At 41.5% G+C, this 26799-nt stretch overlaps 1 protein-coding gene across 2 annotated transcripts in view; it reads right to left on the bottom strand.

Annotated features, from left to right (window-relative positions):
* Positions 1-3791: 3791 nt before the first annotated feature.
* IPMK (inositol polyphosphate multikinase) overlaps positions 3792-26799 on the bottom strand; it is a 40678-nt gene continuing 17670 nt past the window's right edge. For both annotated transcript variants that reach the window (XM_039367358.1, XM_039367367.1), the window contains exons 4-6: positions 16842-17014; positions 12355-12436; positions 3792-9234 (exon numbers count right to left, since the gene is read on the bottom strand). In XM_039367358.1, coding sequence (XP_039223292.1) covers positions 8636-9234; positions 12355-12436; positions 16842-17014 — 854 coding nt within the window. In that variant the 3' untranslated portion in view covers positions 3792-8635. The remainder of the gene's footprint in view (positions 9235-12354; positions 12437-16841; positions 17015-26799) is intronic.

The raw sequence follows: 26799 nt of genomic DNA on the forward strand, positions 1-26799 counted from the left end.
CTAAACAATATTTAGAGAATGAACTGTCCATTTTAGCAATTGATACTGAAATAATGCATCAGCTGCAAAACATCTTATATTAGTTTTCTCAGAGTATTATACTCCCACTGTTGCATGTCGATAACATCTTAATTCTGCATCCATTTAATCATAGATTCTGTAACTAATTCAGCTTCCAAATCCTATTTCATTAACAATTTCAAAATAAACTGAGGTTTGTTGGTTTGGGCTAACCAAAGAGGAATTCTCAAGATAAGAGTTATTCGTAAGCAAATATTGCAATCTATACAATTTGTTGACTCTCCATTGAACAAATTGCTTTGTGCTTTTCTCACCATGAAAATAAATACATGAACATAATTTACTGCAAACTATTAATATGCTGCTTGTTATTGCATTATGAATTGTTTATTTATGTTTACATGACATCAGTCCAAACGTATCTGTATAAATCATTTGGAAAACCTGCTTTTTCAGTAGAGGTAGCCAAAGCATAAAGGGAGGCAACCCAATCTGTGATCTAAGTTAAAACAGCCAACTTGCTTATACAGTTAGAATCCCAAAGGTGTTTTTTCAGGAGGCAACTGGACTTTGTTTTTCTTTGAAGATGTTTCACTTCTCGCCCAAGAAGCTTCTTCAGGTCTGACTGGATGGTGGGAAATGGAAAGATTTATACTCCTTGCAGACAGCTGGCCATTTGCATTCTTTTAGAGTTGTTAAAGCTGGGGTCTTCAAACCTGGCTCTTTTATGACTTGTGGACTTCAATGAGTTGAAGTCCACAAGTCATAAAAGGGCCAAGTTTGAAGACCCCTGAATTAAAGCTACCTAGAGGCTTATCTGTGTCTTTAGGGTCATCTGAGTAGTGTAAATGGGTGTGGAGCCTTCTTGGAACTGTTGAAAGGACTGTGTTGTAGACCGGAGATAGAGGATGTCAGATCCCTCCCCCTCTGTTGGGAGAAGGCTGTTCAATTTTGACATAGATGGCCTCTTTGACCCCTCTTTCAAACCAGCGGTCCTCTGTCCAAAATATGGACTTTGCTGTCATTGAAAGAGTGGCCTTTGTCTTTTAAATGCAGATGGACTGCTGAATTTTGTCCTGATGAGTTTGTTCTCCTGTGTTGTGCCATGAATTTATGAAGTGGTTGTTTTGTTACCCCAATGTACAGATCTGCACATGGCTCACTGCATTGTACTGCATTTACGTTTGTACTGCATATACCTTGCAGTGAGCATGTGCAGATCTCACCAGATGTTTCTTTTAAATGAATGTAGACAAAAATGGAAAAGGGAATGGGGGGAGTGAGTAAATGGCATTGGGTATACAAGCTTGACGTGGATTAGCCAAACATTTGTTATCCTAAAGAACAAAAGCAGATGTCCAAGCTTTGAAAAACTTCATAATATGCTGGTTCAGCTCCCTACTATAATCTCCCCTCCCATTGTAAATGGTAATAATTGTTTAAATAATTTTAAAAATAAATTGAAATCAACAGTTTTCAGAAATGTTGAGATGCAGAAATATGTCGAATCAAAGAGTTTCAAGGCTGCATGTTTTACACCATGAGTCCAAAGAAATTGAAAAAAAAACCAGATTATTCATGATTGTTGCTGGGCTATTGTACTTCTATGGAAAGAGGGATGAGTTGGCCATCCTGGGGAATAGTCTGTATGTAAGGACCCACCCCACTTTGCATCTTAAGAAGACAGAACTCTTGGAATAATTCTTCCAACAGGAATCCTTTATTAAGAGAAAATGGTTGCAGGCATGCTAGACAGGACTTGGGGTTCAAGCTCTTCCATTCAAGGTTTTAAGGGGTTCCCCAGTAGTCCCACCCAATCAACCCCCCTTCCAGTGATAGTTTCAAGTATCACAATTCCGCCCCCTTTCTTCTTTCTTCCGTCTGGATGGGGACTTCAGATAACTACATGAAAGGCAACTACCCTCCTTTGGTATGCTAACGCTTCGAGGTTACAATAAACACACATTCAGCATTCCGCTCTTTGAAGTGTAAAGAAGGAAGTGAGGGCCATAAAACCCCTTTGTTCTCCCCCTTCTCTCCCTCTTATGGCAGGATCCAGAGAAGGCAGAATTGGGAGTTTCTATATTTGATAATTTAAAGATGAAATATAATTGGATTCTGACACTGTACAGAAGATCTGTTGATCTTATAGGACTGTAACTTTCCCTCAATATAATACATTGTGGTGAGATCCCGTCAACCAGGCACCCAGGCAAGCCTTCCGTTGATATTCCCAAATCAGGATATAATCAAAGCTGAAAATAATTCAGTCATGTAACAATTTGTTAGGGAAGGCTACTTTTGGGTCAGGGAAAAGGGAGCAGTAGCCAAAGTGGGCAGCGAATTAAGACCATAATTTTAGTTACTAGCAAAATTGCTTCATACCATAAACATTATTCTGACAGGGAAAAGGTGGTATCTGAAGAGGACCTAAGCAGCATGAGGGACAACTACTGGACTGGTATATCCCAATTGCATGCTTTGTCATTTTTTGAGAAAACAAAGGATTTTAGCAACAGCCCACAACAGTGTAGCAGATCTGCCAGGATCAAATCTATAAAATAATATGCTACAGGTTTAAGATGAGGAGCCTATGGCTGTCTCATTTGTTCATTAGCAAATCCATTCTCTTTGCGGCAGTATGGAACAGACTGTTTTTTAAAAATAAAGTCTTTCCCAAGCAGAGATGTAGAAAGCAATTATTTTAGAGAAATGAAAGCAAGTTCAGCTTCAACATTCCATAAGGATACCGAGTAGAAACAAAAGTTACAGTATCAAGAGGCTTTGTCAAAGGAAAAATGGGAATAGCAATAGCACAGCATTTAGCATTTTAGAATTATATACTGCCTCACAGCACTTTACAGCACTCTCTGGGGAGTTAAACATTATTTGCATAATGCCTCCAACAATCTAGGTCCTCAATTTACCAACTTCAGAAGGATGGAAGACTGAGTCAACCTTGAACTCCACCAGGATTGAACTCCGGCTGTGGGCAGAGTTTTCCTGCAACACTACACAAGGGCTTTTCAAAAGTAATTAGGGTCCCTAGGAAACTTCTCAACATTAGAGGATTGAGGGATGCGTTCCAATTAGCACAGCTCCTTCAATTGCTGCTCAGCCAGGTGCACTGTCAACTTTGATGAATTAATTGGTTGTCACTGATCAGTTAAATGTATCAATGACCCAGTTGAGGAATAGTTTTAGAGAGTCTACCAAGCCAGATTTTGTACTGCTGTCATCTGTTACTCTGGTATTGTTTTTCTCACATCTACAAGTGGTCCTGAGTGGATAAAATAGCTGGTAAATAGGTGAATAAAATAGCTGATTTACTGTTTGATCGAAGTTAGCAGCCTAAAATGGAACTCTACACCGTATTACCATTAATATTCATGGTAAAAGTAGCAGTGTCAAACCATTTTCTGCAATAAACTTGTTTTCAGTGGTACCTAAAATAGATGAAGCTTGTCAGACATTTCTTAGTGAGATCCTGACACAATAGAATTTAGCTACACAACAGGAAGCCATCTTACCCTTGCTTATCCACCCCCTTCACCATCTCTTTTGCTATGTGTTCCTTATCCCTCTTCAACTTTCATCTAAATTTCTCAAATTTCTATCTTACCTAATTTATTCTATCATCAAGGATACTGATATTTAGTAAGGAAGCTATGAAAGGCTTGATTGTATTTGTGAGGGTTTTTCATATCTTGAATAGATAGGAAAATGCTTTTTCATACTAAAAGAAGCATTACTTAAAAACAAGGAAAATGTCAAGATAAATTAAAGAAATTTTAATAGTCAGCCAAATATACAGCTATAAGAATTATCTAAATATCACATAAATTACAAAATGATTGCTTTATATATAGCATAATAGGGTTTTTAAAATGATAAAATAACCAACAAATCTCTGCACGTCTGTAAGTGCCCCCTGCCTAAATTATCATTTATAATACAAATAAACCCATTAAAGAATACTGCACAACACAATCCATTGTTCTTGAATAAGAAATAAATGAGATCAAACTAAGTACATTCATTCAGATACAATACACTTAAAGTAGTAAAATTCTCCCTTTCACCTATCCATCACAAACTGCAAATTAATACACAGTAGCTATAGGTGCAATTTCATGTTTCCATGTATTTTTCAGTACAGTTCCCACAATATTAAAGTGCTTATGTCACTTATATCATTCATGGTAAGATGTGCAATATCATCATATTTGGATGTTTTAATTCAATGTCAGTTCAGCCAGTTGAGATTTTCTATCCAGTGCCAATGTTATGTTGTGAAAGCATACCACTTTGACAATGTGTAAAAATATATTTGTTCCCAATATCACTGTTGTTTTCCTTTTCCTGTTGCTAATTTATATATAAGATCTAACATAATGAACAATTTTAAATACAAAGAAGCCATTCCTACAAAACTAAGGACAAATAAATTAATTTATGTTAAAAAAGAGGCAAGATTAATATGACTATTCATAGTATGGAAGTTTTAAATGTGCATAAACTCTTCAGTGAACCATAATTCACAATTATAAGTGTGCAGTATGTAGCTTGTAGATATGTCATGGAGTAACATTTCACAGTTGAATGGCCCATCATTCTACACCTAAATGCAATGATTCACCAGTAAGAAATATTAATACAGAAAAAAGGGGGGGAAATGATATAAAGCTTTTCAAGGGAGATGATTTGCAAGAATTCCACTTTAAGGAAAAAAAACTGTATTCAATTCAGTGTGAATTACAAAACAATCTTGCTTACTTTAATCTACAAGTCAAACTTGTCTTGTTCAAACTGTTTACCAGGTATGATGTGGAGGCTCATATTCAGCTCATTTTCATAAATCTAAAGGCCTATTCATAGTCAGAAAGATGGAAATCCCTCTAACCAAAAATTATAATCAACTAATTCTAATTGAGCATCAACAAGCCATAGGGTTCCATGTGACTGCATATTAAGTTTCTAGTTTTTAAGTATCCTGGTCAGATATGAGGGAGATCCAGGGAAGAAAAGATAGGGAACTATGTCAGTCTACATCCCAATTTCCCTTCTGTCAAATGTGCCACTCCCAAATTGCTCCGGCTATAGATCTCATTGCCTCCACTGGTACTGTAAACAGAGACCCACACAACATCCCCTGAGCCCTACATCTGGCAGGACAAAGAGCTTTAGTTCCTGAATATGTGGTTAATTTGTGGATTTGTAAACACAATTCATAATCGAAGAAATAGAACTTTTACCAGCAAAAAATGGTTTTAAGATGAACATAAAATATTACAACAGTGTTCTTGAACTATCGTGGGGTATTACTATGTTCAAGCTTTCAATTAAAGCATTCCATTCTGTCACCCTGGATGTTGTATAATGTCATTTAAATGGTATCAAACATGAAGCAGAAGGCACTCAGTAGAGGATGTTATTGCAAATAATGTTAATTTAAAAATAATTTGGATAAAAAGGAATGACTATTTATACAAGCTGCAGTCTTTTAAAAGAGTAATATAAACCATTTGAAAATGGTTTACATGGAAGTGGTTGTGCCCTTTTCGCTTTCTAAACTAGTACATCTGATGTGGGGTTTTTTTCTCTCAAAACTTGGGCAGTTCTTTCCACTTTGATAAAGATCACATATTTTTATATAAACTTTAAATCTACTATTTCAGATGGGGGCTTAACATTATAATGACTTCTGCGAATTTCAGGGGATTTATTTTCAGATACGTCAAGGATATAATCTATCAAGTTTTGTATTAGGTGCACATTAACAGAAAATAGTCCCTTCCTAAAATGTAACAATCTATTATGGAATGGTATCTAACATAAGCAGAAATTTCCATTTTCCTGTACAACAAAAATAACTCCCATCTCAATATATGCCCTTCATATGAAACATGATTATACACAACTGCATAATTCTGCAAAATTAGTAAGATAAAATAGTTTTAACATTTCATAACACCATAGTTTTAAATAGATCTATGCAACAAGAAGCAAAATATCCAAAATACCAAGAATGAAACTGTTCGGCTATAAAAAAATTATAGAATTTAAATTCTTATATTAGTTTGTACATAATTTTTCATATAATATATTTTAAGGGAGCATCTTCTTAATCTCATTGGAAGCAATATTTAAGATTCTGCATTAGTGGTAAGGATAAGCTTGTCAATATCAGTGGTGTTTGGGACAGCTACAAAGTAGTTGTCATTAGTTGTTATTTATATCTATTCCTAAGGAGTTTAGAAATCTTCCTTCCAAAGAAATGTAACTTAATTTGAACACACTTTAGATCAGATACTAAAATACTCCTTGTTCTAACTACAGACTTAAATCTGAAGCTCAAAATAATTGCTATTTTACAGACTCTTAACATGCAGGCTCTCAAATTCATTTCAATTAGAAGCAAGCAGTTAAATGGGTAAAACTGAGACAATTCCTCCATAACATGACTATAAATTATTCCATCTGTATCCTCTATACACAGAGTTGTAACATACAGAATAAGCTGAAGGATTAGAATAGAAAATGAAATATAAAGATCAGTTCTACACTTATATATCCAAAGGATGGATGGATGTGTGTGTGTGTGTGTGTGTGTGTGTGTGTGTGTGTGTGTGTATGTTTATATATGTATATATGTATATGTATATGTATATGAGATTTGTTCACATATGAAAATTGCAAAATGTTTATTTCACAACTGTTTAAAAACTGGTAGACAATAAAAGTAACTGGAATATGCTTTTCATTAGATAAAAAAATGAAGGGTTACTTGGGCAACTGTAACCAATTCTCCCTAGTTTCCAATTTAAAGCAGTTTACTTTCCAAAAAGAATAATTTACATTAACTATATTTATGACTCAATTACAAAACTTGAAAATTTGATGTCAGTACTTACTATTCCAGAACCTTAAACTATTAGCAAAAAAATAATTACACTACAAATACTATGAAGCACAGAGGTTATTGCCTGAAAGATGTAGAATTATATGTTCTTAACTGGCCTACAATGGAAACATTCCCAGGCTGCAGCAAATATACAGATATAGCCAAATTAACTGATAACAGTTAATGAGAAACTACAGTAGAATAAGCTACCAATGATCAAGAAAACTGATTCGCACAATTCTGCATAGCAATTATTTTTCAACAATATGGCTTAAATTACTGACAGAAGACCGAATTCTTGATTTCACTCTTAAATTAATATTACCTTTGAATATCTGATATTAAGGCTTTCTTTATAACCTACAACAAAACTACTTAATAGAGATTTATATAACACATTTGGAATATAAAATATAAATGTAAAATTTAAACTACTGCTATTTAATGTCAACTATCCACCAGTTTAAAAATTGAATTCATATCAGCACAAAGTTCTATTGAACTGAAGGAAATGAATGTAAGGACAATTGTTATGAATTCCTCCTTTTCTATACAATTCCCAGCATCACTTTCCACACTGTTTAGGAATGAAATAGGGGAAAGGGTTAAATGAAAATCACTGTTCTATTATCCTTTCCTCCAAAGGAGCTTTTTACAATATTCCTCTTTCTTCTACAAAGCAAATCCAATCTTCCATTTGCAAATCCAAACCTGTATAATGAATACCATTTGTTCATACTAAGAAGTTATTTAAAAAGTAGCTTCAGACATTAGACTACACTCTGCACCCCCTTTGCAATAACTAAAACTATTTTTGATTAACTATTTTATTATTCATTTTCTAATAGAACCTCCAAAACGCAAGCTTCTCTTTAGATGGCTCATTTCTATTTCATAAATTTAGAGGGGAATGTTACATATTACGAATATTTGGCCATGAAAAGATTAACACTTCTACCCAAGTTTAATAATGCAGAACATGATTATCTTTCACTAAAAAAAAATCAGTTACACTAGAATAGTTTTTAAATATGTACTCCTTAAAAATATTATTAGCTCCAGTTTTAAAAATATATCAAATATTCAAGAATAATACAGTAAACTTTTAATTTAATGGACCCCAGTTTGGTGGTCTTTTGATATAATGGTCTAACATTTTGCTCAGACTTCAATGCAAGTTTTTCTGTCAAATGAAAGATTTCTCTGCTACATTATTTTACTGCAAATGATATTATTTGTCTATTATGTAGTTATGCAAACAATGTAAATTCACAAAAGCGATATAAATTTCAATTTAATGGATGCCCCCTCATCCTGAATAGTCTGTTAAATTTTAATTTTAGTATTCTCTAATGATTTCTAGTATTCCAGGAGAGATATGGCTCAACATTATGGCTGCATGACAGGTTTTCAATTAAAATACGTAAGTATGTAAAATAACTCAAGTCATTTCAACCAATGCAAGATATATCCAATATCAGATAGGCTTTGTTTGTTAACTGTAGATTCCTATAACTACCAGTTAAATCTCATTAGCTTTTTCTTTTACTAATTACAGAATAATTTTCCTGAGTAACGTTATAAAATACCTGGTAATTCTACCAAAAGTATAAAGACAAGAAAATGTAGAATATAAACTAAGGATCACAAGTGCAGAAATGTTGTTGCTTTTCATTATATTTGGCCCTCAGTAAAAATCACTGCAAAAATTTAGTTATCTAAAATATTCTGAAGGACAGTAATTAAGTTTTTCAGCCCATAAATGTAACCTTCATCTCGCATAGCACTAGGGAATACATGAGCAAAATCTATCATCCGGACTTCAACTTCTTCATTTCCTGGAAGAGACATGGGCATTTGGCTGAAAACTTTTTCAAGCTGAGGTATAACATTTCCATTCAAATGTTTTTGTGAAAAGGAAGAACTGCTCTTCCATAGATGGTCTCTTAACAAAAACTGATTCTGGTGCCTGTTGTGAAAAGTATATGTTTTAGAAAAATCTTTGCCATCTGAAGTCTCTACCTTCCCCGTTTCTGAGGCATTGATGATATGAATATTGTTGTTGCATTCCAATGTATTATCTGTACTATCACTTGGCACTTGGTCCTTGGCTACTTTGTTCTTCTCAACCAAACAGCCATCATTTAACCACGGAGACCAACCGTCATAGACAAATAGTAAAGAACTTGCATAAAAGTTAAGTTGCTTCTGGCTCTCAAACCAGTGCAAGATTTCTTTAATCTTTTGAATACTAACAGCTACAGCGTCTTTTCTCAGAGTGAATCCATTATAGAAAAACTGAGCCACACCTACAAAAGAAACAAAAACAATTAGCAGGCAAATATCATAATCTAACAGAATTCAGGATTAAATTGGCACTACAAAAGTTCAGCAATATGTATTACTGCCCTAAGTTTGCATTTTTAGTTTTCAAAATTAATTGCAGAAATTTACGGTGAAAGGACAAATGACAGGCTTGAAATAATCAGAAGTTCATACAGTTGCCAAGTATACGGTACTTCTGTTTCCACAACTCAATTATATACAGTGGTGAAAGGAATTAGTGAACTCGTTAGAATTACCTACAACCTTGCAGCTTTGTGTCTTGCAAGGTGATCTGAGTTTTAGTTGAGTCGTTTTAGTAGATAAACAAAAATTGGGGTAAATATTATATGTTCTTACTGAATACATTGAACCAAAGTTCACTCGCTTGAAAAAAGTGTGTGAAGTTTTAGACCAAACATGTCAAACTCACGACATCACGTGATGTCGTGTAACGTATCGGGACGGTTTTGCCATTGCTGGCAATGGGATGGGTGTGGCTTCCAGATGACGCATCTGGCCTGCAGGCCAGCAGTTTGACACCCCTGTTTTAGACTGAGGAATTCTGGGAGTTGAAGTACACAAGTCTTAAAGTTGCCAAGTTTAAAGACCCTTGTTTTAAACTAACTGGTGGCAGTTCCTTTAGCAGCAATTATTGCAAAATGTTTCTTGTTTGTCCTTCATCAATCTCACATAGCGGTTTAAGGGAACTTTGTCCTCATTCCTCCTCACAGAACTATTTTAATTTACTGTGTTGAATTAAAACATCAGTATGGTGGAGCCATGCAAATTTCAGGGAGAATTCAATCCAAAGAATAAGTGTTGCAAGATACCCTTCTGGGGTCCCAATAGATGACACTGTTTATTGAAGAGACCCAACACTTGTAGAAACTGGGTAGAAACAATGAGAGATAGGCAGTCCCTCAGGTAAGCTAGCCCTATGTCATGGAGGCCTTTGTAAGTAATAAAGAGAACTTTGAATCATACCCAGAAGCAGAGAGGAAACCAGTGCAACTCACAGAGTAGAAGTGTCACATAAGAATACTCATCATTGCCTGCACTGTTGTATTCTGGCCCAGCTGAAGCTTTCAAGCCATTTGAAAACAATCTTACATAAAGTGCACTGCGAAAATCTTGAGGTAACTAGGGCATGAGTGATGGTCTAAAGCAGGGGTAGGCAACCTTTGGCTGGCTCAGGAATTCTGGGAGTTGAAGTTCACGAGTCATAAAAGAGCCAAGGTTGCCTACCCCTGGTCTAAAGGATGAAATCCTTTATTCGAATTCAATGTTTTTTCTCCAAACATAAAATTTGTTATTAATGCCAAAATTTCCATTCAGTTTATCTGCCCATAGTGTGGCCTCTGGGGCATCCAGGTGGTCTTCAGAAAATCTGAAATGAACAGCAATGTTTCCTGGAGAGAAGATTCCATCTTCTCATGCATACTACTCTTTTTCAGTGTTTTCTTTATAATGCAAATTATTGCAGACCTTGTTCTTGGGATATTTTTGTTGGACAACCATTCCTGGCAGAGTGAAAATGGCATTGTACTTCTCAATTTATATACTGTCAATCTGACTAGAAATAGAGAGTGGCCAAAAAAATTTGTTGCCCTTTCCAGTCTGCTAACTATTAGCAGCCCCTTTTCTGAGTTTGGCAAAGACCTCTTATAATTAGGTTATGGTTTGCTTCCATAACCAAGTGTTGGATAGAGCTACTTGTCTTTTTGTTGATTTGTTTTTGTTTGAAGAAAGCCTTCAAATTCACTTCTAATTATGATCTATTGATTGGAATATTTGATTCAACTTTTACTGTTTAAAAGTTCATAGTCTTAGAGGACTTCACATTTTTATTCAAAGACAGTGAACATCGGTTCAATGAGTTCAATAAACATGACATAGTATTTTTTTCTGGGTGTTCTTTGTTTAACCAGAATCTCTGTATCTAATAATAGGGCCTAAGTGCACCTCTGTTTATTTCAGGTTACAGCACTACAAGAGAGCAAATAATTTTACAGGTTTCAAAAACTTTTTCTCACTGCCATCAACTAGAACAGCAATAAATGACAGGCCATCTGCAGGATTCATTATTTACTAGCAGTCCATATATATTTTTAAAAAAACATAGCTAAAAGATTGCCAAGATCAGACAGAATGGAGGCATTCTGAGCACCTTCTATCAAGCAACATCATCTAGTGGGACCCCAGAAGTATGCCTTCTCTGCCACAGCACCTGCCCTCTAGAACAGCATTCCCTCCTCCCCCCAAGTTCCACACAGCTCCAAACCTATAAGATTTCCACAAGTCTTTAAAAACCTAACTGTACTCTAGTCTGGCAGATTTTTTATCATTTAAAACATGATAAACATGCTTTGTTCAGCTGCACCAGTTTTCTTTTTTGTTATCCTTTCTTTTTAATTATGTAAAAGAAAGGGCATTTGTGCTTCTAAATCTAAATAAATAAATGAATAAATAGGATGGGTAATTAATTCATTCTTCAGAGATTTATAACTACCTTTTCTCCTGATATGCTGTAATTTATTTATTACTAAGGCTTATGTGCTGCTTCAATCACAGATGTCTTTAAAAAGCATAGAATGAAGGCCTTTTTCCAGAAGGTTCTGGAGCCTCATGCTAGTCCAATACTGATTGGTATATAGAGGTTTTGCAACTCTTGTCCTAAGAATAAGTGAGCAAAGTCACCTAAACTATGACTTGTATACCTAATGGATGACTAGAACATGGGCCTCGTCAATCCAACTCCAGCACCTTAAGTGCTATACCACATTGTTCTCAATATAAAGCACAATATTAATGCTCAGTCTTTTTACTCATCATTCACAGTAAGAGATTTGTGCATAAAATAGCTTTATCCCTTCTATAAATACTACTGGAAAATGTCTCCAACTATATTTTACAACAGCACCAACTCTGGTTAAAAAAACATGCTACTTCTTTGTCTCATTTGGCATTCTGTTATATTATATTATCAACAACTACTTTCTTAATTACCAGGCACACATGGTTCAAAGTCCATAACACAAACTCTAGCCTGACTGTACCTTTTAAAAAGTCATTTGTTTAATATAGTGCTTTTATACAAAGATTACCATCTTTTATCGTTTCTTTTGTTAATCCTCTTCCATAATGCTGGTTCTGTGTCTCATAGCTACCAGTAGGGACATGATAAACCTTTAAAAAAGAAAAGAGAAATGTCTAGCTCATATCTTGAAACTTTTTTTTTTTCATTTTTATTCTAGCTTAATGTTACACTTACATTAAAACATTTTGCCTCAGACCACAGAAGTCTGAAAGAATTTGAGGAGTTAGATCTAGTTAGATCTTTGTAAAACACAAGAATAGGGTATTTTTTTAAAGAAGTATCATAATGCTTTATTTATAGTATAATCAAAGAAACAAATGAATGCAAATGAATATTTTGTGTATAATATTGAGGAATTGTCAGACATATTCCTTCAAATCAATTGCCCTATGAAGATTGATAGCTTTATGTTTTATTGAGAATCTAAATTAACTAAAAATCATAGCAAAGCAAAATTTGATTCAGAGAATATAAATATTTGGTACATTCAAATTTCTAGAAACTAAACCAAAAATATAAATGTATATAACCAGATACAGTAGCAACTTTTTAAAAAAAAAAATCTAGAAAACATTTAGAAAGAAAATCTAGAAATTTCTTGCTTAAACTCTGTGCTTTTATAAAATGCATTTTCATAATTAATTAAATAGCAAAATACTTTTAAATAAACAGCAAAATAATCACAAATCACCAAACAATCACCACAGCCATAGTGGCGCAGTGGTTAGAATGCAGTACTACAGGCTAACTCACTGCTCACTCCAGGAGTTCAATCCTGACTGGCTCAAGGTTGACTCAGCCTTCCATCCTTCTGAGATGGGTAAAATTGTTGGAGGGCAACATGCTGACTTTGTAAACTACTTAGAGAGGGCTGTAAAGCACTGTGAAGCGGTATATAAGTCTAAGTCAGACATGTCAAACACAAGGCCCAGGGGCTGGATGCGGCCCGCAAAATGGTTTCATGTGGCCCGCGAAGCCACCCTGGAAACAGTGAGGGAATGGCCCCCGCTGCCGTGGTCCTGGCCCAGGCCGGCCGGGAGGGAGCCAATGTACAATTTTGTGGAGGTCGGGTGGCATGAATCTGTTGAGAAGTGTAATGCTGCCTAGCCCCCAGCCTGCCCAGTTTCAGCAGGCAGCAAGGTGCTAAGCTGATGAGCTTCGCACCACCCGGCTCAACCTCTCAGCGCTGTGAGGAGAGCGCCCCGCTGCCTGCCAAAACCGGGGAGGCTGGGGGCTGGGTGGCATTGCACAGGTAATGTTGATTCTGATGCTGCTCATGGCACCCCCTCTCCCAGAGTCCACCAAGCCAGATATGTGAAGTAGATGAGGGCCATGTACTGGCCACTTCCAGGCGATGGTGCATTTCTTCATTCCTCACAAAGGGTGATACCTCCCCAGCTGCATTTCTTGCCTGTTTTTCTCCCTCCCTCATCTCAAATATTTTCCCACCACTCTGTAATTAGGAAGGAAGAAAAGAAAGAGGGAGGGTCTGAAGGAAGTCCTGCCTTGGTCCTGCCCTGTTGCCCTTTCAACATCCCCTTGCCCCCTCCTCCTGGCCTATCCTGGGGGTCTCCCATCCTATTGCTAAGGAAGCTTCAGATACAAAGCTGGGTCTCCTCCCATGGAGAGGGAATGGGCCTCCCTCTGACTTTGCCCTTGTACCCATCATGAGCAACCTGGGTAAGGAGAGCAAGCACAGCAGCAGCAGCCTTGAAGAGGAGGTAAGTGCAGCTGGGTGCTACCTTGGGGAAGGGGGGCTGGGCTTGGTGCCGTGGGTGCTCGAGGGCCAGGCTGGGCAGCCCGTGCCACCATCCAGTCCCCCTTGCATGGCCTGAGAGAAACAGTGAGGTTCCTCCAGTGCAGCGGTTCTCAACCTGTGGGTCGGGACCCCTTTTCGGGTCGAACGACCATTTCACGGGGGTCACCAAACAACGCAGTCCGCCATTTTTTCCCCCTTTTCCTTAGCTGTGCTACTCCCTTTTATTCTATTGGCTTTTGAAAGCCAATAGAATAGACTCTCTTGAATAGAGTCTAATTCTATTGGCTTTCAAAAGCCAATAGGAATTGTCCAGGCTGTCTCTGCCCTGCTGAGCCCGCCAAAAGTCCCATTCTGCAAACGGTGCTGCAAGTTGTCTGGAAGTTTCCACCCCTCCCTGCTGAGCAACTACTAAAAATGTAAGTAAAAGAGAGCCAGGGGTGGGAGGCCGGGGGCGCAGGGAGGGTTGCTGGCACGCGTGGGGACCGGCGGGTGCCTTACCTCCCTTGGGCTGGGCCAGCTGGTGGCCCAGCCGGTGGTCGGCCTGATCCGTCTCTGCCGCTTGCCAGCTACGCCTCGGTTGGCGCAGGGGGCACCACGCATGTGCAGCGCTCCCGGGCAGGGAAAGTCCTCGACTTACAACTGATTGGGTAGTCCTCGACTTACGACCAGTTGGGGGTCGCGGCATTAAAAAGGTTGAGAACCACTGCTCCAGTGGACCATGTCTTGGCACTTGCCCTGGTCACACCCCCTTCTGCCAGAGACCCTCAGATCTGTCCCACTCCTGCCCAGGCCCCCATAGGCACCCTTGACGTGGACAATGTAAAGCTTGCCACACCCACTCCATCCATGCCCACCCAGTAGGCCATACGCATTGTGGCCACACCCCCCCACCCCCCCAAGGGCAACCACAATGCTGATGCGGCCCTCAATGAAATTGAGTATCACCCCTGATCTAAGTGCTATTGCTATATTTAAGGACTTGTCATATATCTGTACATGCATATAAAACTGTACTCAACAGTTTCAATAAAAGGTAACTATATTTCATTATAACTCTCTGTATACAGATAGTCCTTGTTTAACAACCACTCATAGTTACAACAGTGATGAAAAGTTTACATCCAGTCTTCACAATTAAATCCTTTGCAGATGTGTAAAGAAAGGAAAACTGAAGTACTATAAGATTGTAAGCAGCTGCAGTTTTATTTAGTGACCATTTTGCTTAATGACTGAGTTGCTGATCACAATTGTGGTAGCCAAACAAGGATTACTTGTAAGTAAGAAGAAGAACTACTCACGTAAAGTAACGTCACTTTTTCAATCTGCCAAGTGGAGTCACTTTTCTTGTCCAGCCATAATTTTGATGTAATAAGTAGTTTTTTAAAAAATCCAAAATATTTTTCTACAATAAAGTTGTAAGTTAACTTACCAAAGCCCTTTAGATAATAATGTTGCTACTGTAAACACCTTGAAGGTGCATGAAACGATAACAAATATAAATCTCTCACAAAGTATGTATTTATATAGTAAGAGAACCTACAGATTTTAATCATATAAAATCTATGCCAGTCTTCAACAGGGATGTATTTATTCTTCCGTTGAGGAGAAACAAACTATCTAGGTTATTTTCTGGCTTATACAGTAGTACCTATATAGTATTCCACTCAAATAATTAAAAGGTAACCACAAAAATCCTAGAATACTAATGGCTGCAGAATGGAGCTAGGATCTTTGGGTTTGGAGCTTTATTTCTCCATCCCACCAGTCCCTTTGGAACATGGAAGGGAACTACTTAGTGGTGGGATTGAAATACCTGAACAACCGGTTCTCTGAGTGGATGCAGATCTTTTCTATGCCTTCGAGGCCTAGAACAGACTTCCAGAAGTGGCATCCATGCACGTCCGGCGGGCTGTTCTAGGCCTGGGAGGCCTCCTCCAGCCGGTTCTCCGAACTCAAAAAAATGTAGCTACCAGTGCAAACCGGCTGAATCCCACCACTGGAAGTACTCTGGTGGGTTGCAGAAATGGAGCTCGGATCTTTGGGATCAGAGCTCCATTTCTGCAACACTTCAGAGAAGTTCCCTCCCCTCCATGCACAGCAGGAAATTCCATCATAGGCTGCAGAAATGGAGCTCAGGTCTCAAAGATCCCAGCTCTGTTCCTGCAGCTGCTGGAGCAGTTCTCTTTCATATACAGAAGGGAGATTAACTCCTCTGGCAGGAAGGAGAAATACAATTGCCTGTGCTTGGGGGGGAAATCTCAGCTGCACTGCAAGTGGGAGCAGCTTGCAACTTGCCCCTCCCAGCTTCCCCATTAGCTTTCCGGCGTAAGCCAGCAGAGAGGACTGCAAATGGCAATTATGTGATTGTGGGGCACTTGGCTACTGGTCATGAGTGCAATCAGGTTGTCAAGGCCTAGATCACAATCACATGATCAGAGGGGGCAATGTGACATTTTACGATAATCAGAAATCTTTACAGGCGATAAAACATCCTTTAATGAGGCTGTCGTAATTGCAAACAACCATTAAATATTTGGTCATAACTTGAGGGCTATCTGTAATGATGAAAACAGGAAATGTTTCCTGCTTATGTGAAAGTTGTATATAAGGAAAATATATGAACTCCAAACCAATCCTTAATTCTCTTCATAAGAAAAAAAATCATCTGGAACAAGCTTATGTTGCACACATCTCTTCAAGGGCACACTCTAATTAAAATCCAACAGACAGCTTACCCTCATGCCAAGCACCAAAAACCCAATCTCTTCCATTAGTGGGTATTTGCTGATTTGTTGCTTTATCTTCTCTTCTGAAGCATATGGATCATAGCTTTTCTGGCCTATTTTTACATCCATTATGCATGGTTTCTTAAATCTGTGTGTCACATCTTCCAGTTTCAGGTACAAATCTGTAAACAATTAAAGATAACTCAGCTTTATCGGTATCTGAAAAAAATGTGATTTCCATACACCACAGCTATCATACCAGGCTATTAATTATTCAATGTCTTGGAAAGGAAAGCCAAAAGCCCAATATTTCTTCAGTTCATGAATGAAAACTCTTAATGTTAACTGTCAATCATACTCCTTTTCTCTATCAGTTTTAGCAATAGTTATGTCTAACCATCATTCCTCTTAACCAAAATTTGCAACTAATTTCAAATCTTGCTTAATATTAACCATAGCACTGCAGATTTTATATTTAAAAAATGATTAAAATCATTAGGGAAACAAGAGAAATTATTTTTCTAACAGAAATTCTGAGTGAGGTGGGCAGGGCTTCTGGTTTTACAATCATGGTAAGAGATCAGGAACACTTATTGATTCATGGGCCTGGGATTTATTTACACAATCTTCCCCTCACAGAATATATAGGACTGGAAGGGACCTTGAAGGTCTTCTAATCCATCTCCTGCCTAAGACAGGAATCTTTATACCATCCCAATCAAACGGTTGTCCAATCTTTTCTTGAAAATATCCAGTAATGACTGAGAATCTCCATAGACAACTCAGTAACTCCATAGACAACTCAGCATCCACAACTCAGAAGGGCAAGCTATTCTACTGGCAAATTGCTCTGTCAGGAAATTGCTCTTATTTCCAGATTGAATCTCCCTCTGACAAGCTTGCACCCATTCTTCTTGTCCTGCCGTCAGGTGCTATGGAAAATAAATCAACACCTTCTTCTTATGACAGCCCTTCAAGTATTAGAATACTGCTATCATGTCTCCCCTAAACATAACTAGATCCTTTAGCTGTACATCATATGATTTAGGCTCCAGATTCCTTATCGTGTTGTTCTTCTCTGCGCTCTTTCTAGGGTAGCTGTTCTCAACCTGTGGGTCGCGACACATATTTCCGATGGTCTTAGGCAGGGCTTGTCAACTGCCTTCTCTCCCTCCCCCCCTCCACTCCACCTCACTTGTTTGTGGAAAATATGCTGCTTGGCGGCAGTCTGCACGAACTCTACCAAATGTGCCCTGCAGGGGGCGCATGAAGAGCGCAGGCGCAGAGCAAGGCCCTGCCCTCCCCAGAGACTCATTGTGCAACAACCGGATTGACTTCTTCTCATACATGCAGGTCAGTGAAGGGGAGACCGCTGCAGCACCCAACTCCTGTGCCCGTCAGCTGGTGACCTCCGAACTTGCGCCAGCTGACACAAGAGGGAGGGAAGGAGGAAGGGACTTCCTCCTCTCCTAAGCTTCAAAGCATGATCGGATTCCCAAGGGCGCCACAATCCTCACGAAAGCAGGGGAGGGGGGGAGAAGGGGTGAACGCCTTTTCTCAGCATGAAGAATGGAGAATCCACCCGTGGGTAATTTCAGTCTTTCTTTCTTTCTTTCTTTCTTTTCTTTCTTTCTTTTCTTTATTTATTTATGAGACTTATATACCGCTTTAAGTGCAAGCACTCTCTAAGCGGTGTACACCAGTAAGCAATGTATGTATGTATATATACAAACATACAAACCCCTAAATACAGATCCCACCACCTACCTGGAAAAAACCACCAGAACCAAGATAAAAGCCTCCCCCATTAGCGAAGAGATCCAGCAAAGAATCATTCCCAGAGAGAAATCATCCAGATGCCCTAAACTCTATGGTCTCCCCAAGATACACAAAGAAGGAACCCCACTCAGACCTATAGTCAGCTCCATAGGCTCACCTCTACAAAACCTAGCCAAATTTCTCGCCAAACAACTACAGCCCTATGCAGAATCCATCACCTCACACGTAAAAAACTCATTCCAGTTTATAGAGATCATAAAGAAACAAAGCTTACAGCCCAGCGACCTACTAGTGAGCTTCGATGTCATATCCCTCTTCACCCAAGTGCCTATCAAAGAAGCCTTGACAGCTATTCAAAACAAATATAACGCCCCCCAAACACATCTTAGATCTGACCAACCACTGCCTATCCAACACATACTTCATCTATAATGGACAAAAATACAAACAAACAGAAGGAGCACCCATGGGATCACCCCTCTCACCTGTCATTGCAAACCTCTACATGGAACACTTTGAAACCCAAGCTCTAGAAAAATCGGATCACAAACCCAAACTCTGGCTCAGATACGTAGACGACACCTTCATAATCTGGCCACATGGGAAAGAAAAACTGGACAACTTCCTCACACACCTCAACAGCCTACACCCCAAAATACAGTTCACCATGGAAACAGAAGCTAACAACCAACTTCCCTTCCTGGATGTCTTAGTCTACAAGAAATCCAATGGCTCCCTAGGACACACCATCTACCAGAAGAAAACACACACAAACCGCTATCTGCACGCTCTCTCACACCACCACCCAGCACAGATCAACTCTGTAGCCAAGACACTCATCTCCAGAACAAAACGCTTAGCTGACGAACAACACCTAAAACCCGAACTACACACTCTCACCAATGTACTAACATCCAATGGATTCCATAGAAATAAGATTACAAACCTAATCCAAAAAGAAACCCCCACCAAAATCCAAGACAAAGAACAAGAAAACGGCAAAGCCCTCCTCCCATACATAAAAGGCACCACAGACAGAATCAGTAAGATCCTTCATAAACACAACATCAAAACAGCATTCTGCACAAACAGAAAAATATCCACCATCCTTAGAAACCCCAAAGATAAAATTGAATTAGAAAATCAAGGAGTATACGAAATCCCATGCACCACTTGTCCCACCACATACATCGGACAAACCAACAGAAGAATAAGTGCACGCATTGAAGAACATAAGAACTCAGTCAAAAAAGAGGAACCAACATCTTCCCTGGTCCAACACCTTAAAGCCACAGGACATGAAATTGACTTTAAAAATACCAGAACCATTGCCAAAAGTGAACATTTTAATAACAGAATAATCAGAGAAGCCATCGAGATAGAAAAACGCCCACACAGCATGAACAAGCGAGATGATACCTCCCGCCTACCAGCCATTTGGAAACCTGCCCTTATTGACAAACGACTCCCTAACCCCAAAATCTTAAACCCCTCTGCAACTCAGACTAACCTGAGCACAACCAAACAGAACACTCCCCCAGCCAATCAGAGCACAGCCAAGCCCCTAACCATTCAGAACACACCTCCACCCAATCAGAACACAGCCAAGCTCCCACCCAATCAGTTCATACCCTCACTGGCAGTTAAAAGGAAGAAACAGCTAAAACCACACATTGCTGCTCAAAGCAAGAAGCTAAAAACACCAGCCTGAAGATGACGAATGTGACTTCGTCGAAACGTTGCCAAGACACTTCCAATTTTACGCGGGAGAAAACCCGAACAACCAAAGACCTATATACAAATACCCGCGAAAACCTCAGAAAACATATATATATATATATATATATATATATATATTATATAATATATATATATATATATATATATATATATATATATATATATATATACATTGCCCCCAACAATCTGGGTCCTCATTTTACCTACCTCGGAAGGATGAAAGGCTGAGTCAACTTTGAGCCGGTGAGATTTGAACCGCTGACCTGCTGAACACAGTCAGCTAAAGTGGCCTGCAGTACTGCACTCTAACTGCTGCGCCACCTCGGCCTTCCTGCTCAGATGAGACTAAGTCAAAACTTTACGCACGCCGCCCTCTGGGTGTGTCTTCCCAGTTTTTGACGAGGCGAAGTATCCCTGACGAAGTCTGGCGCAATGGCTCCAATAATCGTGACACTAGCCTAGACTACCCTAACGGGAGAGTGTGGATTCTACATCATCGTGCTGAGAAAAAGCGTTCAGGTAAGAGAACGCCCCTTCTCCAGCATGATGAATGTAAAATCCACCGGTGGGACATACCAAAGCCGCTCATGTCCCTACGGGGAGGGAAAAGTCTAGGCTTGTGTCCCCTGAGAAGAAACTACTTGTTGCAGAATCCGTCTGCCAAATGCAGTGTCCGCCGCTGCAAACCTATCAATCTTATAATGCCTGACAAATGAAGGAGGACCACGTCGCTGCCCTACATATCTCCTCGACCGAAGTCTGGGTGGACCAGGCCGCTGACGCAGCTGCACTGGGCGTCGAGTGAGCTGTGATGTGCGCAGGAACTGGAAGTGACTGAGAAAGATAGGCCCGAGCAATGCATGCTCTGATCCACCTACCAATGGTCGAAGATGAGACCTTCTGACCCATGGCGGAGGGTTGAAAAGACACGAAGGCCTCCGACTTGCGAAAAGCCGAGGTTCGCTTGACATAATGGCGTAGAGCCCTGCGCACATCCAATTTATGCCACTGTCTTTCTAGACGATGTGATGGATTAGGACAAAAATTTGGAAGAACCAGACCTGTGAAACCAGGTATTAACCTTTGGAAAGAAGGAAGGGTCCAATCTGAGGACTACCCTTTCCTTGAAAAAGGTGCACAAATCACTCCTGACTGAGAGTGCGGCCAATTTTGAAATCCTTCTAGCCGATGTTATGGCTACTAAGAATGCCACTTCAAAGACAGAAAATGAAGAGAACAAGAGCTGAGAGGCTCGAACGGAGGAGAGGTCAGAGCCTGCAACACCCTAGGCAGGTCCCAAGATGGATAATGATGTACCGCGGGCGGTCTAGCGTTAACTGCCCCCTTTAGAAAGGCACTAACTGTCGGATGTTGCGACAAAGGAACCAAGTTGTCACAGGTAAGGATAGTTGACAAGGCCGCGACCTGCCTGCGGATGGTACTAGGTGATAAACCCTTGTTCATACCTTCCAGCAGATAATCCAATATGTTAGGAATGGTGATGTAGAGTTGAGGGCCAGGCAAAGGTCATGTGCAGAACACTGCCCCTCCAACGCCTGGGTGTCTCTTCTCTACATTTATCTCATTCCTTCACATCACCATGGCGATGTGAAAGTGCGCAGGCTTGTATGACCTTGCCTGTCTGATAGCAGCTAGCTCACACCAACAAGATGTTATTGCCAAACTGCTCCCTGTTTCTGGCTTCTATATTCTTGAAGATTGGTAAAGGAGTTTAGCCAATGAAATGCTATTGTCATGTAGAAACTTTTGCTGCTTGTGAACTATATAAACAATAAACTGCTACGTGCCAGCGGCCATTTTCTGCACCCTGCAATGACTGAGCACTGATTACTACATGTTGACTGATAGCGGCCTGTGCTGTTGCCTAGTGCACCACGTGCAGAAGTTCCTCCACATGGCGTCATAAATCCTATTAGTTGAGGGGCGCCTCGAGGCTTGAATCATCGAGATCACCCCGGACGAATAGGATTGCCTAGCTAAACTTTCCCGCTCAAGTGCCAGGCGGCCAACTGGAGCCACTGTGGATCTGGATGTTGAAGATTCCCTTGGCTGAGAGCCACTTGGTCCAGAGGAATCCTCCATGGTGGCGAGAGCGATAGATCCAAAGGTCGGCAAACTACGGACGCCTTGGTCAATGTGGAGCAATCAAGATTATCTCCGCCCTTTCCTGAATCAGTTTGCGGATGATTGCCTGTAACAACAGAAGGGGAGGAAAGGCATAAAGCAGGCCCCCGGCCACTGACACCAGATGGATCCGTTCCCTCCACTCCCTGTGTCGGGAACCTGGAGAAGAACCTGGGAAGTTGGGTGTTCGACAGGGAGGCAAAGAGATCCAGATGTGGACGACCAAACCTGATCGAGATGTCCCTGAATAGTGCCAGGTCCAGGCGCCACTCCGAGTGGTCAGGGAATCCGCTTGTCGATTTGCCTCCCCCAATATGTGTTCCGCCCTGATGGAACCCAGAGTGGACTCTGCCCACAGACCTAGATCCAAGGCCTCCTGCATGAGTGACCAGGATCGGGTCCCTCCCTGTTTGTTGACGTGAGCCTTGGCTGCCACGTTGTCTGTCAGAATCAGGACATGCTGTCCCGTCACTAGGGAGGAAAACCACCAGAGTGCTAAGTGTATGGCTCTGAGTTCAAGCCAATTTATGTTGTGAACTAGGTCCGACCGGCACCACTCTCCCTGAGCCAGATGATTTTGAAGGTGGGAACCCCAACCGAACTGGCATCTGTAGTCAAGGTGAGCCGGAGAGGCTCCTTGAAAATGGTCCCCTTGGTCATTGCGGATGAAGCCCACCATAGGAGGAATAACAGAGTGTGGTAAGGGACCCTGACCCTTCTGTTGGATGAACTGAGGTTCCGTTTCTGACAGGGAAGGAGGAACCACTGAAGGCTTCTTGAGTGAAGTCTGGCCCACGGAACGATCCCCATGCAAGAAACCATCTTTCCCAAGAGTTGAGACAGCTGTATCAGAGGCACTATTTTCTCTCTCCGAACCTGGTGTACCAGCTTTCGGATGCTGACCCGACGCTCCTGTGAAAGATAGACCTTGCAAAGGTCTGAATCTATGATCACCCCTAGATGAAGGAGGCGCTTTGTGGGGATCGTGTGGCTCTTTTTGAAGTTTACGGAGAACCCGTGAACCTGAAGAGTATGTATCGTGATTTCCAGGTCTGACTGAGCCAACCAGAAAGAACTGGACTGAACTAGGATGTCGTCTAGATAGCATTGCACGCACACCAGCATCATCCTGAGGTAAGCTGCCAAGACTGCCAAAATCTTTGTGAAAATCCTTGGAGCTGAAGATAGACCAAAGGGAAGGGCTCTGTATTGGTAATGCCGGTGCGCGTAACAAAACCGAAGGAACCTGCGGTGTTCTGGAAGTATCGGGATGTGTAAGTACGCCTCTGTCAGATCTATGGAGGAGAGGAAGTCCCCTTTCCTGATGCTGGCGAGAATGGACTTTAGGGTCTCCATCTTGAACTTTCTATAGGTCAAGAAGTAGTTCAGACCCTTTAAGTCCAGTATCGCCCTCCATGGGGACCATGAACAGAATGGAGTAAAACCCCTCTCCTTCCTGTTCCTGTGGTACAGGTTCTATGGCCTTGATTTCTGTCAAATGGGAGATGGCCGTGGCTACTAATTGTGCCTTGGTTGCATTTCGTGACATCGGGCACTGTATGAAATGGTCGGGGGGAAGAGAGTAAAACTCTAGAGTGATACCGTATTTGATGGTCTCTCTGACCCAAGAGTCAGTGGTGGTAGCCTCCCAAATGTCGCTGAACAGAGCCAAGCGACCCCCAATGGGAGAGTTCCCCTTGGCATCACTTGGACTGCCTGTAGGGACGGCCCCCCGAGCCCCAGAAGGGACGTTTGGATTGGAATTGGCCCTTGGATCCAATGCTCTGGCGGTCCTGTGGACGATCCTGCCTGGGGGGAAAGGATCGTGAGCCTCTTGACCAATCCCAGGACTGCCCAGTCCAAAAAGGCTGCCTCCACTCCCAGGAACCACTGGGACGGAAAGCCTGCCTAGGAAACTCCTGTTGGGACCGCCTATCCGACCGTTTGGAGGGATGTGCCAGGATCTTGCATTTATCCTTGCCCTCAATAATGTGTGGTTCGAGGACTGACCCGAATAATTGTGTACCGCTGTACTTGGCTGTTGACAAACGCCACTTGGACTTCAAGTCAGTTCTCCACTGTTTCAGCCACAGTAGCCTACAAGAGGCAACCGTGGCTGCAATAGATCTAGCGGAGTACCTGGTCGAATGAAGAGAAGCATCTGTTATGTACTCAGAAGCAGCCACTAGCTTCCCTAGTGTCTGATGTGTCCGAACCTGATCCGGGGGAACGACTGCCTGCAGTTCACGGAGCCACGTTTGATGCCCTTGCGAAGAAAGAGGATGAAGTCACAGCCTTGATCGCCCATGCCGAAGCCTGGTGAGCTCGGCGAAGAGACAACTCAAATTTCTTGTCCTCCGCCTTCAGAGCTTCAGCCATATCCCCTGGAATAGCAGATGTGGAAAACAAGGAAGTCAGTGGAGTGTCTACAGAAGGCACCTCCAAGAGGGAAGCAAATGAAGAAGAAACTTTGAACAGTTTCTTCTCTGTACTATTAGGAGAAGGTAGAGTAACCAGGGATTTCTCCACTGTAGTACGGAAAACCTGTGGACAAGGAATCTGCTTGTCCTCCACAACCTGTTCTGCGAACAAGGGGTTAGACTCCTGGCTGGTGGAGGTGGAAGGTTTCTCTTCCTCTACCGAAGTGAGGTTGGCGGTGGTACAGGCCTTCATCAGTAGAGACCTGAAAAGAGAAGGGTCAAAAAACCCCGAAGTTGGCGCCTGTTCAGGCGCTGCCTCCTCATCCTCTGACATGGGCATGTCGGCTATCTCCAGGTCCACTGACCCCTCTTCCCCTAGCTGGGAGGAAGTCTCAGAGATGCTTGAACCAGGGACTGTGGCAAGTCCCGCTTGAGAAAGAGGTATAGACGGAGGGGTGGTGGTTGCAAAGGTCTTTGACTCCTAGAGGAAGACATGAATTGCATAAACGCATGGTGCATGAAAGACTGAAACTGTTCTGACCACATATCCCTTTGTTCCATAGAACTAATCCCAGCCTCAGTTGGGATAAACGTGGCTTCAGGACCCTGATGAGTAGATGAAGATGAGGAGTGAGGGGGACCAACCTGTTTGGTTTCCCCGAGGAGACCATGCCCTAGGGGCATCATGAGAAGGTGCAAATGGAGGCTCAAATGGAGAAGTGTCCAATGGAATGGGGGGAACCACTTCAGCTTCACTGGACATGAGCCTTTGGGCTTTGGAGAATTCCCTCTCCAGTGCCAGATGTCTCCTCGAGGCCTCTCGCTCGGCTGCCTTGGAGGGCTCTTTGGTGGAGATGTGTTTTGTCTTGGCTTTTTTCTTTCCCCCCGCGCCCAAATCAGTTGATCTACGTTTTGTTTGTGCGGGGGGAATACCAGAGCCCTGTGATGCCTGGGGCGAGGAACTGTCTGCCATTGTAATCCAGAAAATCCGGGTAGGAGATATCCAGAAGTGGGGGGAACCCAAACACGCAGATCTAGTTGACAGAGATGGAAAACGATCCTCGCTCTGCACAACAGCAATGGCAAAAGACAGCCAGACAGCTCCCTAGAACTGCCTGTCTAGGCCTGTGACACAGTGTCACACACTAATTGGAACAGGTGGATCTAAAATAAATTCCCCTTTGCTCAACTCACACAAGAAATTGAGGATATGTGACTGAACTTCAATGAGTAGTTAGAACAATAACACCAATACAGTATAGTAATCAACCATGCGATTCTCCTGATAACACACGGAAAAACTTCTCCCCGGTAAAGAGCTGACAATGCAGGCCAAGGCAATAAAGGCAGGCCTCAATCTTTGACAGGAACATGAGGTCCCTACAAAATGGCGTCCGTGCCTAATGACACTCTCAAAATGGCGTCCGTGCCTAATAACACTCTCAAAATGGTGGCCGCGCCTAATAACACACTCAAAATGGCGGCCGCGTCCTGAGCACGCGGTCAAAATGGCGGCTGCGCCCGTTAAGTGCCTCCAAAAGAATGGCGACCACGCCAAAAATGGGGAATAGAAGGTAATCAAGCCCCTCGCCAGGTAGAAGCTTTAAGAATCAGCCAAGCCAAGTAAGGCACTCTTCCCACCTCCATTCGTAAAAGGCACTTGCTGTTGGTTGCGCAGCCTCCGCTGAGATCCGAATTCTCTGCTGCCAAAAGAAGCCTCGTGGCCTCAACAAAGGTAGAAAAGGGAAGCCTCCGATCTGCCGGAGCTCCGAAAAGCCTCCATTCGCCGCAAGCCAGCTGGTCGGCTGGTCCGCGCTCCCACTAATCCGCTCGATCAGGACTAAAAGCCCCACCTGAAATCAGCCTGCAGCCTTTTCCACAGG

The sequence above is a fragment of the Crotalus tigris genome, unplaced genomic scaffold, assembly GCF_016545835.1.
Source record: "Crotalus tigris isolate CLP2741 ecotype Arizona unplaced genomic scaffold, ASM1654583v1 scf7180000017600.4437325, whole genome shotgun sequence".
NCBI lineage: Eukaryota > Metazoa > Chordata > Lepidosauria > Squamata > Viperidae > Crotalus > Crotalus tigris.